The sequence below is a fragment of the Lissotriton vulgaris genome, chromosome 7, assembly GCF_964263255.1.
Source record: "Lissotriton vulgaris chromosome 7, aLisVul1.2, whole genome shotgun sequence".
NCBI lineage: Eukaryota > Metazoa > Chordata > Amphibia > Caudata > Salamandridae > Lissotriton > Lissotriton vulgaris.
This window is the reverse complement of record NC_141695.1, coordinates 721804513-721817847: the sequence shown is the minus strand read 5'-3', so window position 1 is coordinate 721817847 and position 13335 is coordinate 721804513. Positions and strand designations below refer to the sequence as shown.

At 45.0% G+C, this 13335-nt stretch overlaps 1 protein-coding gene across 1 annotated transcript in view; it reads left to right on the top strand.

The window, feature by feature from the left end:
- Positions 1 to 13335, top strand: part of FAM20A (FAM20A golgi associated secretory pathway pseudokinase) — a 377577-nt gene that overhangs the window by 330603 nt on the left and 33639 nt on the right. Inside the window, exon 9 of the mRNA XM_086930966.1 lies at positions 12735 to 12816. Coding sequence (XP_086787092.1) covers positions 12735 to 12816 — 82 coding nt within the window. The remainder of the gene's footprint in view (positions 1 to 12734; positions 12817 to 13335) is intronic.

Here is a 13335-nt window from a genome sequence, read left to right as displayed (position 1 = left end):
GAACGGTGGCTTTTGCTTCGAGATCACTAAAGGATTTTGAGAAATGATATAGTACCATAGAGCGTGAAGCGTTAGCCTTCGTTTGGGCGGCTCCGTAATTTAAGATGTAGGTATGGGGTCGCAAATTCATTATGTTGTCTGATCACAAACCTCTCTCCTTTATCTTCAGCCTAGGTTAACAAGGCTTGTTTCGAAATTACAGGAGTATAATTTTGAGTTAAGACAGATTCCTGGAGGGAAAAATTTTCGGGCGGATTGTTTGTCCAGGATGGCACTTGATAAATAGAAGGTGGATGATTTAATTGAAGATATGTGGAATGCGTGACATCGGTGGACGCGATTGATAAATTGAAACTTTCGGTTTCAGAGGAAGATTGGAAAGAAGCAGGAGAGAGAGATGCTGTTTTGTCCAAGGCAATTGAGTTTCCTTCTGGGATATGGCCCGATGTAAGAAATTTATCATGAGACCTTAGAACTGTGGCTCAGGTTTCAGAAGAATTGTCAGTAAAGGACAATATCTTACTTAAGGGAGATAGGGTTGTCCCTCCTTCTGAACTTAGAAAGGATATTATAAGGTTGGTGCATAATGGTCATTTAGGGGTGATGAAGACAAGCATGAGGATTAAATCACATTATTGGTGGCCGGGCCTGGATGCTCAGGTTAAGTCAGTGGTTTACAATTGTGAGGAATGTTTACTTTCCGATAAACATTGGAAGTCACCTAGCGTCCCTTTACACCCTACAGTTTTTCCAAGTTCTCCTTGGGATAAAGTAGGCTTAGATTTTTCAGGTCCATATAATGTCTTACCGGAGGGAATGAGGTGTTTGATTTTAGCAGTGGACTACTTTTCTAAGTGGTTGTATTACAAATTTTTAGAAGCGCCTAATTCAGACAATACCATGAGGTTTTTGAAAAAACCTTTCATGTTGGAGGGTGCCGCCAAGTTTTTGGTGACGGATAATGGTACTCACTTTGTATCTGAAAAGATTTGTAAATTTGTAACCTCTCAGGACGTAAAGCAGTTTAGAGAAGCCCTTTATTCTCCCGCCTCGAATGGTCTGGTTGAACACGGTAATAAAGTGGTGAAAGAGGGTATCCAGACAGCCATTGCTTCAGGATTGGACGTAGGGGCCTTTATTGAAGAAAAGGTCTGGAATTATAACACCTCTCCACATTGCACTACAGAGGTTACACCTTTTGAGTTATTGAGAGGAAGAAAGGTTCACTCGGCATTGGTCCCAGCTTTGTTGGACATGAAATGCCCAGACATTGGTAAGGAAGGTTCGCGTAAAAATTTGGCTGAGGTGGTTAGGGAGAAACAAGAGGTAATGAAAAAAATTTTGATGGGAAAAAGTGCTCTAGTTTTGCAGAAATCTCAGTAGGGGACTGGGTGATGATTAAAAAACCTTTCAAAATAGACAAAAGGGAATTCTATTTTTTCAAATCCGGTTCAGGTAGTCAAAGTAAGTAAGGGAGCAGCTTTTTTAGGAGAGAAGGGCTGGTGAAATATGAGGCAACTGGTGAGAATGTCCAGAGATCAAGCCTTGGTGGTCAATAGGGCTAAAATAAAAATGTTTCTGATAACTGTGAGTGGACTTACTGGTTACAAACTAATGTGGGTGAAAAGGGTGGTGATCAGGGTAATTTAAATCTGAACTGAATGCTACTGATTCTAGTTTACCTTCCATTTCTTTTAGCCGCATTGGTAGGATGTTAAAAGTTCCCTCAAGGTTCAATGAAATTGTAAGATATTAGTTTTAATGTATATTTTGAATTTGTAGATATTAGTTTCATCTATATTCTATTTATTTATTTATTTATTATTTTGTTTTGTTTTGTTGTAATAAGGGAGAAGGTGATGTAATAGAATACTATGTTTTTTTATGATGTTTCTTTAAGTGTGCATTGTATTGATTTGTATCTGTTCTGTTCTTGTGTTCTGGGCTCGTGGTTCATTCAGTGACTGCAGTTGCTGAACGAACTCCGGGCTGATAGGACGCTTGTTATTGGGCGTGAATAACCTTTGGAATAAACTTCAATGGATTTCATCAAATAAGGTCTTCCGACATTTATTACAGTGGGCTCTTGTCCCGCTACATGTTTTACTAAACTAAACTCAGACCTGTTGGCTTTGCCAATACTTCTTGTTACATGTTTTCTCTAGTTGCATCGCTTCAAGCTCTAGCTGCCAATGCTGTGATGACACTCCCCATAACTGTCCTGAAGTACAACAGCTTGGGATGCCTTATATAGAAATAAGGGGACACGTTCTTTACGTGGTTTCTCCATTACAAATTCCCAGTTACTAAGAAAATCAACACTGTTGCTTTGTAAAACCGTCTCGACAAAACAGTCTTTGTCAGCAAGATAGATAACAAAATGGAAAACACGTAAGAACTGCAAAATAATCTTCAAAGATGCTAAATACCTGGCAGCAAGTTCCAACTCGGAAAATAATGAGTTGTTTCCAGCTTCAATGCTGACGGCTAGACTCTGCACTTACGTAATTTCAAGAATTAAAGAGCAATTCAATAGCTTGTTCCAGGGCTTTTGTTCCTCTGCAAGAGGGGGATTCCGTCTGTGTGTCACTGGATGCGTCACTGTGCGAACAATAGCCTCATAGTCCAGGCTTTGAAAAGGGGCGCGATTCATTATTAGCGGGCGAGCAAACGTGGGCTTTTTTGTGAATATGACTGTTAAACATTAATAACCAAGAATCACGAGCCATTGGCTATTATTAATGGGAATGCTGGATTTTAAAAGTGTCTGCATATGAATCTAACACTGCAGCGTTGTAGCGCTGGAAGCTGCCCCTTCCTGTGGGCTTACTTGGGCAGTCCCATAGCAATTGTAACAGTACCTGTTGTAGGTTTTCTCCAAGCATTAGTCAAGTCCCATGACATTGGTATTGAGATGAAAGCAATGTCTATCTCATGGACCTTTGAGCCTTCCCTTCGCCACATCTGCTCGCCTACTGTTTTGACTCCTCTTGCTTTTTCTATTTCTCTATCCATACCAACATTTCCCCCACTCTGCACCCCCGCCACCCCACCATAGTACCCTCACACACTCCTCTGCACTTCTGACCTGTTGCTGTGACCTTTTCCACTTTTCCATCCTCTTTTACCACCTTTTCCTCCCCTTTTTCACCTGCTCCTGCTATCTTCCCCACTCACCCTACTACTTGTCCCCACACCCCATCTGGCCTCGCTCCCCATAATACCTTTTTCCCCAGTATTACTCTACCCAACAACTTACTCACAGCTAGCCGTTTGATCCCCGCCCCAGTACATAGGGCAGCCTCCCACTTCTATTCCCCCACGACCCCCCTAATCTCCCACAGCTACATACATGTCTGTCCGCATCTCTCTTTCCTACCCGCAAGTATGGACACGAAACCTACTTTAACCAAGTGTCCCCTGCCTTTTTTCCCCTCCTCCTCTCCAGGCCCATATCCTGATCTATCCCCACCTCCTGCTCCGACTGGATCTCCAAGTGGATTTCCTCCCATTACCTGCCTATCTCCTCAAATGTCAAGTTCTTAGCAACCAAATTTGGAGACCAGCCCTACAGCCCCTATGCGCAATATAAATAGTAACTCAAAATAACTTCTCCTTACAACATTCCTGACTTCCTCTCCCGATCTCTTATCCTCACTTACTCTTCTGTGTAGCAAATTTAACGTCCTCTTGCAGGCAGTTTCACAACATTCACTTTCCATGTCCATGCTCAGTTGCTGTTACAACCATAATTCACAACTTAGTTGACAGTCCCTAAAAAATATTCCTTGGGGTGAAAATCTACCTAGGAGCAACCTGAAACCCAAGGACAACTGAACAAAACCTTCTCCGGATGATGCTGATCTTATTAAACTCATTCAAAGTTATTGAGTCTTTTAAAAAAACATTTTACAGAGTTTTATATAACGCAAACTTGATCCGAATCAGTTATCAGAGCGCTTTACATAGCACCAGTTGCATTACATGAGGACAACATTCAGTCTTGAATGTTATCAACAAGCCTGTCTATTTCCCTACCAAAGACAGTCTCCCCATCCTCACCCAAGGGATTCTCAGACCTCCTCTATCATACCCACCATCCAGGAAGAAGGATCTATCCAATATCACTCATGTCCTTATTGAACACTGTAAAGCTCCTGTCTCCAAATCCATTCACTCATCGCTGCGTTGTCTATCGCATATTTGCTGAGCTGCAGATAAAAATTGCCTGGAGGTTTCCTATACAATTGTGATCTTCAACCTGAATCTCTTGGTTGGTGTTGATAGAAAGTTGACTGAAGGATGCTTCAAACAATGCCTTTGATTACCTTCTCTCCCTCCCTCTACACCAGGGGTAATCATAGTACGGCCCGCGGCCCGGCAAGCCTTCCTTGGCGGCCCGCGGACCTTTCCGACATCCTACCTGCGTTTCAAATTTTTTTATTAAAGAGTGTCCCCAAACACTGCGGTTGCAGCAGCGCTCTCTGGGGGTCGGGCGATTCCAGCGAAGGTCAGGTGATGCAGGGGCGCTAAGAAGAGGCGAAATACAACAAAGCCTCATTAACAAGTAAGTGGTCTTTTAAAGACCCGTGAAGTACTCGGGTGCGGCCGGCAAGCTGCCTCAGCCCCAGCTGACACTCACGCACGCAAGGTGAGGTGACAGAGGGAGGGAGACAAGTGAAAGGGAGGGGGGAGGAAGGGAGAGAGAGTCAGAGGTCGGGAGGGAGTGAGACAGAGTTACTAGTGAATGTGACTCTGCAAAACTGCCCGGCAACGCTGGCTGTGTTTGTGCGAAGTTTATTTAAAGCACATTAATGCTCAATGTGATTAGGGGTCAAAAGGTAGTTTGTTGTGTCAGTGCTTAAGAGATTTCTTTTAATCTCTGCCATATGATTGCTGAGGAACAGACCTGTCTGACACTGAGTGAGGAAATACTCTTGGTGCATGTGTTAAATGCCTGACAGGTGACAAGGTGTGCTGAATGAATGAAAGAACACTAGATCTTTCTAGATTCCAGTTGCTTCTAACCTCTGCTGTGCCAATGATTCCAGCAAGGAATTCATTTAAAAATGAGCATTCAGAGCCAATGGGAAGAAAGGAGGGAAGGAGGAAAAGGTCACTAGGGTATAAGGGCTAGTGCTCAATGGAGGACCATCTCTGGGTATCCAATTTGTTGGATATAATGGCCTCGCACACCCTTGCGAGTGTCATGCTTCATCATCGTCAATGCTCCTCATTGGGCATGCGGTGCAATGCCCAATCGGCTCACCTCAAAGAGGGGCTCTTTATCGGAGATCTTTTATCCAACTGCCTATGGGTGAAGTGGGGGTGAGGGGCCAGGACAGAGTAGATAGTGTGGGTGAGGATAAAACGTGGCACAAGGTACCGGAAAACAATTTTATTTTGGTGGTCCTCTGCCACAAGTAAAATCAAAGATAGCCGGTGCTCATGGGAACTGTGTAAAGTGCAGTTGTTGTAAAGAAAGTAGATTGGGCTTTCACTTCCACCAAGATCTGCCAACCCCTTATGCTTTTGGCCATCTCACCAGCTTTCAATTCTGTCAATTACCATGTTCTGATTAACATGAAAGAACGAGTGGGAATTGATGGTCTAGTCTGGAACTGGTTAGATTCATATTTATCCAACCAATGGCAAATAGTTAAATAAGGAGCTCTCTCTCTCTAGCAAACAAAGGGTTACACAGGGGTTGATGCTATCCCTAACCTTATTTAATCTATATCTCTAACCACTTGGAGAAATTCAGAGTAAATTTGGAATTATTTATCAATATGAGAATGATACCCAAGATCTACCTGAATATTTCTTGCCCAAAGACAATCCTTATACTCAACAGCCTTGACAGGATTCGAAAGTGGATGGCCAACCACCACCTAAAACTGAACCCAACAATAACTGGATTTCTACTAATCTCACCAAATAAATCCAACCTACCTGCCCAAGAGGGGCTCAGTTCTTCCTTTCCCCTGAACTGCAAACCAACCATTGTGGAGAAAATTAAATCACTGGGTTCTATCCTTGACAATCACCTTAGTTTTCAGAAACATATTTCATCGATGGCCTAGAGCAGGGGTCTCCAAACCGGTCCTGGAGGGCCGGATCCATTACAGATTTTTTGGATACCCTCATTGAGATACATGTAGTAATTTTAAAAATCTGGCATGGATCCGGCCCTCCAGGACCGGTTTGGAGACCCCTGGCCTAGAGCATCAGCCACCAACCAATTCTCCATAGGTACTCTAACTTCCCTACACGCCTGGATTGAGACCCGGTCACTGCCTCACGCCTAGACTCCCTCTCGGTTGCGCTGATTCCCTGGCAGCTCCGGATTGCGCCCCCTGTCCCGTCTGTCTCTGGTCAATCACAAGTTTTCATTGAGATTCCATCCCTCTCCTGCGCTGGGCCTCGAACCTGGGCGATACTGGACACCTGATTGTTCAAATCAACATGCTGGAGTCCTAGACCGCCTGGAGGGTCGGGAGCTGAACTGACCAGTGGTAATTTTCGTCTGCTCCACCGATGCCCAGGGTCCGCCGCGCTGCTTTGCCCTCTCTTTCAATCGCTGTCCTTTGGACTTGTCCAGTCCTTGCTTCGTACCCACCTGTAGGGATCATTCCACTGTTGCTGCCTCCGTTGGGTTGGGTTGCGGCATGGGCCATAGAGACCCTAAGCAGAAGACCCTCCTTTTTGAAAAACTTGTGGAAAAGATCCAGAATGGCGGAAGGTGGGCAGGGTGCGGACCATGTTGAAGATTCCTCCATTCCATCCTCTTCCTTCTTACAGGAGATGAGAGCGGGCTTTAGGGCACTGGATGGTCGTTTCGATGCCCTGGACAAGAATCTGGCGAACCTGGGAGCCAAAATCCAAGTGCACGACAGGCGCCTAGAGGGGGCCGAGGCACGCATCTCAGACATAGAGAATGGTACCGCACAGTCCCTTAAGAGGTTGGAGTGAGTTGAGCGCATCCTCAAAGATGGCGCAACAACATCCGTATCCTGGGAATTCTGAAGTCCACCGCCACGGGCTGTTTCAACCTCTTTGTTGAGATACTGCTGACAGACATATTTGTGAAAGACTCCTTTACTCCCGGAATCATAGTGGAATGCGCTCACCGCACCTTGGGGCCCCAGCCTAACCTTGGCTGCCCTCCACGACCCACTATCGCCCGCATCATGAACTTTCAGGACCGCGATACTGCTCCGCGCCTCACCAGAGAACGCAGAGACACGACCTGGCAGGGCTCAAAACTATCCTTTTACCCAGACTTTACTATCATTGTGCAGGAGGCCTGGCACAAATACAACGGGGTCTAGGCCACCCTCAGGAACTTGGGTCTGAAATATAGCATGCTATACCCCGCAAGATTGAGAATTGATGTTAATGGTAGACCTTGCATTTTCAATTACCCCTCTGAAGTGCAGGAATTCTGCCGTACATACAAGCAGACCAACAGTCAGTCGGGAGCAATAGGTGGTGGTCCCTTCCCTCCACACAGTGGCTCCAATGCAAGCATGGAACTTTTCTCTGGTTCCGGGACTGGCTGACACAACTGCTCTGTCTCCTCTTCTTTCTAGCAGGACTCAATTGGGATAATGTTCTTCACCATAGTGAAATGTTGCAGATAGCTGGTTGTCTGACATGGCGTTGCCACCCATGTAGTGTACACCATGGGTTTGTTTTCGGTTACACAAATGTACTGTTTCAGGGTTTTCTCGTTCCACTGTAAAGTCAATTGGTACTTAACGCATTGTTTCCTATCATGTGTTTACCTTGCTGTTTTGGTAGTAATGCTGGGTGAGGGGTGGGGGGGAATAACTGCTACTGTATTTCCATTTGTAATTTTCTTCTGTTTGGTACACTGTCATGGTTCTCATTCAATTGCTGGAGCATGCATCTGTCACCTATGCTACTACTAGCAGATGGCTCAGCTGGGTAATATTGAGGGTCCATCTGACCTGTCCTTGATATCCTGGAACGTCAGGGGTCTCAACGATAATAGTAAAAGACGGCACCTTGTCCATTATCTTATTTGACACAACATGGACATTGCCTTCCTGCAGGAAACGCATTTATCTAAGACGGACGTTGTCCACTTTGCTTCTAGCTGGGGAACGCACAGGTATTTCACCAACTACAGTAAATACGCCAGGGGCACGGCTATTCTCATTCACAAGAGAGTCCCCTTCCACCCCCGCTCAGTCGTAACGGACGCCAAGGGTAGATAATTGATTGTCACATGATCTCTAATGGGTCAAAGCTCAGCTCTGGTGTGCATTTACGCCCCTAACACTGACTCCTCAGAATTTTCTCACTCTTTACATACGCAGCTTTCAAAGATATATCCCATCCTCTTTTTTAGTGGGTGGGGACTTCAATTTGCTCCTTAATCCCGCATTAGTCAGTACTGCTGTCTCCCCTGGCACTAAACCTCGTGCGTGTCGTGCTTTCCTTGATCTTTGCAAGCAATTCTCTCTTTTAGACATTAGGCGCAGGCGCAACTCATCCAACACTGACTATACGCACTACGCTGGCAAACACAACACCTGTCTTGTTTCCCCAGGCATCTTCAGCTGGGTCCATTCCCTTGTGACTCTACCGAGAACATACTCGGACCACTCCCCGGTCAAGGTTCTTCTTAGGGTTCCCCGACATGAAGGGCTCGAACAGCAATGGCGCTTCCCAAGTCACGCCCTCAATGACGACCTTTTCCAAGCATGATGTGTACGAAGCTATTGAAGAATACTTCCCTATCAATATGGGCTCAGTCGACACTTGGGCGGTTCTCTGGGAGGGCTTCAAGGCATTTATCAGAGGTGTTTGCATCGCCAAACATGCTGGGGTACTCAAGGATCTCCGGACCACGCTTTCACGGTTAGAGCGCGACCTGACAGAACTGGACAACGCTTTAACTCATACTCCTGACACAGACACAGCGGGTAAACATTTTGCCCTCCTTATCGAGTACAGGGACACTGCGTATCGCGAGATACTTTATCTAGGCAAATATCAAACCGCCAGGTGATACGGCACAGAAAAGCACCCAGGCCGTGTATTGGCTCAGATGCGTTGGCCCCCATACAGCAGGGCTTGCATCACTGAGCTCCAATCTTCCACAAACTAGATGCTCTCCGGCACCCTGGAAATTCGTGATGAATTTCTTAACTTATTTACATCTCTTTACACTTCCAAGGTGGGGCATGACCCCACGGCCCAGGAAGCTTATTTATCGGCGATTGCATTGATTTACTTGGAAAAATACATGCAGGACTATCCTAAGTGCCATTGATACTCTTTGATGCTCTTCTGCCCCTGGGCTGGACGGCTTTACAGGGGAGTTTTATAAGGCGTATAAAGATCTTTTGGTGCTGCAACTAATTTAAGTGTACGCTGAAGCCCTCGAGAAACAAATTCTTCCCCCCACTCTTCGTGAAACGGTCGTCATACTTCTCCCTAAGCTGGGCAAAGACCCATTGTTATGTGGGTCATATAGGCCTCTGTCCCTTTTGAATTTGGATTATAAAATGTTAGCTAAGATAATCACCAATCGCCTGTCCCAGCTGATGGAATTCATCATCTCGCCAGCCCAATCTGGCTTTGTCCCCCGTAGATTGACCTCACTTAATCTCAGGACACTTTTGTTGGTCCTCCACAGGATTAACCCTGAGGTCTCTGCCTCCGCATCCTACTGGACACTGGAAAGGCTTTAGAATCATTAGAGTGGTCCTTCTTCATTTCGGTTATGCGCCGTATGGGAATGCCTGTGGGATTCATGGCACCACTGCAGTATTATATTGCGCCCCAAGACGAGACTCTGCCTGAATGGCACGCTCTACCATCCCTTCTCTCTCTCGCGCGGCACCTGGTAGGGCTGTCCTCTGCCTGCCTACAGTTCAACAGGGGCCCTCTCCTGGTCTCGCTCAACGCAGTCGACACCATCCTTTATGTCAGAGAGCCACAGGTGAACTTGGAGCCACTCATTAGAGAGATCATCCGATTTGGTCAACACTCCGGCCTGGGAATCAACTGGCGTAAGTCAGTTATTTTTCCCTTAACCTCCACTACGACTTGTTGGGACTGTGAATTCTCCCTTGAATGGTGTTCTGACTCTGTCAAGTATTTGGGCATACACATCCATCTGGAGACCGCTCAGATCCTCCGCCTTAATTACGGGCGGGCAACAGCGCCCTTGAGGCTCAAGTGGAAAGACGGATTCCATTGTCTATTGCCGGCAGCATGGCAATCATTAAGATGGTAGAGCTCCCTAAATTTTTATATCTTTTCAATAATATTCCCATACCCCTCCTGAAAAGTTTCTTTTTAACGTTGTGGTCACACCTTGTTAGATTGGTCTGGGGGGGGGGGGGGGGGGGGGGAATAGGCCAGCGTGCACTGGCAGGTGCGAGAGGGGAGGGTTCAGCGTTCCAGATTTCCACTTGTACTATTTGGCCGCCTTTGTATGGTTCCACCCCGACGCCAGGATTCCCTTCCTCCGCCCAGAGGCTGATTTCGTCCTTCTCGAGCAGTTATCCACTGTGTTACCTAAGCTCATACCCAGAGACCCTAAAGATATTCAGACCATCTCCACCAACAACTGGGCCTGGGATAAGCTGTGGCACGTCCTTGGCGCCTCCACATTGTATTCCTCAGCCCTTCCTGTCCCCAACGCACGCTGGTTGCCAATCATCTGTGAAAAGCTGGTGCAGCGCATTTTGGCCAAATTCGACATTTCTAAACTGGGTGATCTAAGATGTCCTCATCAAGCCCATTAATTTCCCCATTGTTAAAAAATGACCCTAATCCACCAGGTACTGCTTAATCTCCAATGTTCAACAAAGACCACATTCATACAGATTTCTGATATCTTAGAAGAAAATAGGCTGCTTTTAGATCCCCCAAACAGGATTCTGACAGAGGAACAGAAACTGTTTTGACCTCCTTCTGGAATGATCTAAAGACCACTGTCAAAAATAAATGAAGATGCTGTACCTCTAATTCACCTCTAATACAGTCCACCAACCCACCCTGTTATAGAGGCTGAATGATCATACCATTTAATGCCTTATCCAGGATTGGATACCCTACTACCTCTCTGACAGATCCAATATAATGTATGTCCTGCTACACTCTTCAAGTCCTATCAAGATCAACACTGCACATGGTTCCTTTATCTTTACACTACTCTTCAATACATATGAAAGCCCTGAAGCAAACCTCACCAAACCCTCCATAATAACCTGCTACAACTATGTGGATGAGGCACAAATCATCAAGTTTGACAATCCAAGAGGCCTAGACCAATGCCACCAAACATGGTGAAACATCGCACTAACTACACACAGCCCTCAGAGATTTTGGGCCACGCCCAACTGCATTGTCGGAAAAGGTTCCAGGCCACCATCTTGTTTCTTTCATGCCTGAATATTGCTATCAGTCTATGCCTTGGAGCCGCATCCAAAATTAAGATTAAGATGAGTGGGGCAACTAACTTCAGTGTTCCTGAGGGAATGGGGATATATTTATTAAGGGAGCGGCCTGGGGTTTCAGCTGGACCTCTCTCCTAGGACCAGATGTACAATTTATTGAAACAGGAGGTCGTTCCACGACACAGCTCGGGCGAGGTGGGGTGGGGGAGCTTTAGGCTGTTGTTTATTTGAAGTAAATGGGTCGGAAGTGATACTTGTAGCATACAAGTACAACTGGCTCAACGTTGTAAAGAGCTGATTGTTCCTAAATGTATGATTCCCAAACCACAAAGAAGGATAATACTTCAATTTCTGTCTATCTTTCACGCCAACCCAAAACACCTAAAACACTGACACAGGTTCAACACCAAACCTCCCAATCTAGTGCCATGGAACCAATTCTAGACCTGCCTAAAGACAGCACCTTGCTTGTGTGGTATGTTTTTAGTACCCATTGAGGCCTCAAGCACAACACAATTCTCCACTCCTGCTGGCTGCTATACAGCACTGCAACCCAAAGAGCACAGGTATTTTGGATCCCACACCTACATGGCAAGTAAATACAAATTGAGACTGTATATCCTAAGCTTCTTTGCCTCACTCCATACGTAGAGTTGGCAAGAAGCTCACAGCAACAAGATTGGAGCGTCCTTCTGGTCCTCAACACAACATCAACATGCTTCACAAAGGTCACATTATAAATTGCCACCAAATAAGGACAACAAAAGGAGCACTGAATTACCCAACAACTAGAGGTACTTTGTAGCATTGTCAGAAGTATTAGGTGTTAAACAAATGCTACTATAATAAACAATAATATGATGTAAAAGATATTAGGCACACTTGGCCAACTGAATTTTCTCATTTCTAGTTTTTAATATTGTTTTTAATGTTTTTGCTTGTTGTTTTAAATGTTGTGTGGTATACTGTGAATGTAAAAACAAAATTTGGTGGCGGGGGGATAGACTTGGCCAAAATAGATGTATGTAAATAATAAAGATGTTCCTTCCGCAAAACAAAAAAGATCAATGTTGAGAACCATACCACAAAGAATTGTAGTAAATAAGTTTTGTTTTGTAATGGGATGAAGGTAATGAGCTTCTTGGTGGTCTGAGTTAAGACCATCAGCATGAAACACCAAAACTAACTAGAATATCTAAATATGGATGTGGAAACTAAAATAAAGGGATTGGTTGTCCAAATTGAGTTTTTGGCACTATGCATTAAAGCACCTTATCTTTTTGGTTTTTAAAGGAAACATGGATCGTCATCATTATGAGATGTTCACTAAGTTTGGCGAAGAGGGTTTCTTGCTTCACCTGGACAATGCCAGAGGGTAAGATTGTAATATGAACAGTTTATTGATAATAATCTTTCTTTTCACTCTGCCTCTATGGACCATTCAAGATCATTCACTAAATACTTTCCATCAATAGATGGAACAACTAGGCGTAGAAGACCAGAAAGTGCTTGTCTTGTCTGTTCCAATAATAAAAAAAAAGCCTCAATACAGAAGTATTGTATGCACTATGCATGAGCTATGAAAGGAATAGTGGGCTAGATGTATGACTGTTTTAAACCACTCGCAAACGGTAAGTGGTCCCTTCCCCTTTGTGAGTGTGTGCGATAATATTTTTCAAGAGCAGGCAGTAACCACTGCCTGCCTTTAAAAAATGAAACAGAAAAGTTAAATTTTTCTTTTTTAAATGCATCTCATTTTCCTTTAGGGAAAACGTGCTGCATTAAACAAAAAACTGCTTTATATAAAAAGCAGTCCTAGACATGGTGGTCTGCTGACCCCAGCAGGCCACCATCCCTGGGAGTGCTAGCCATTCCCAACGGGGTCGCAAGTTGC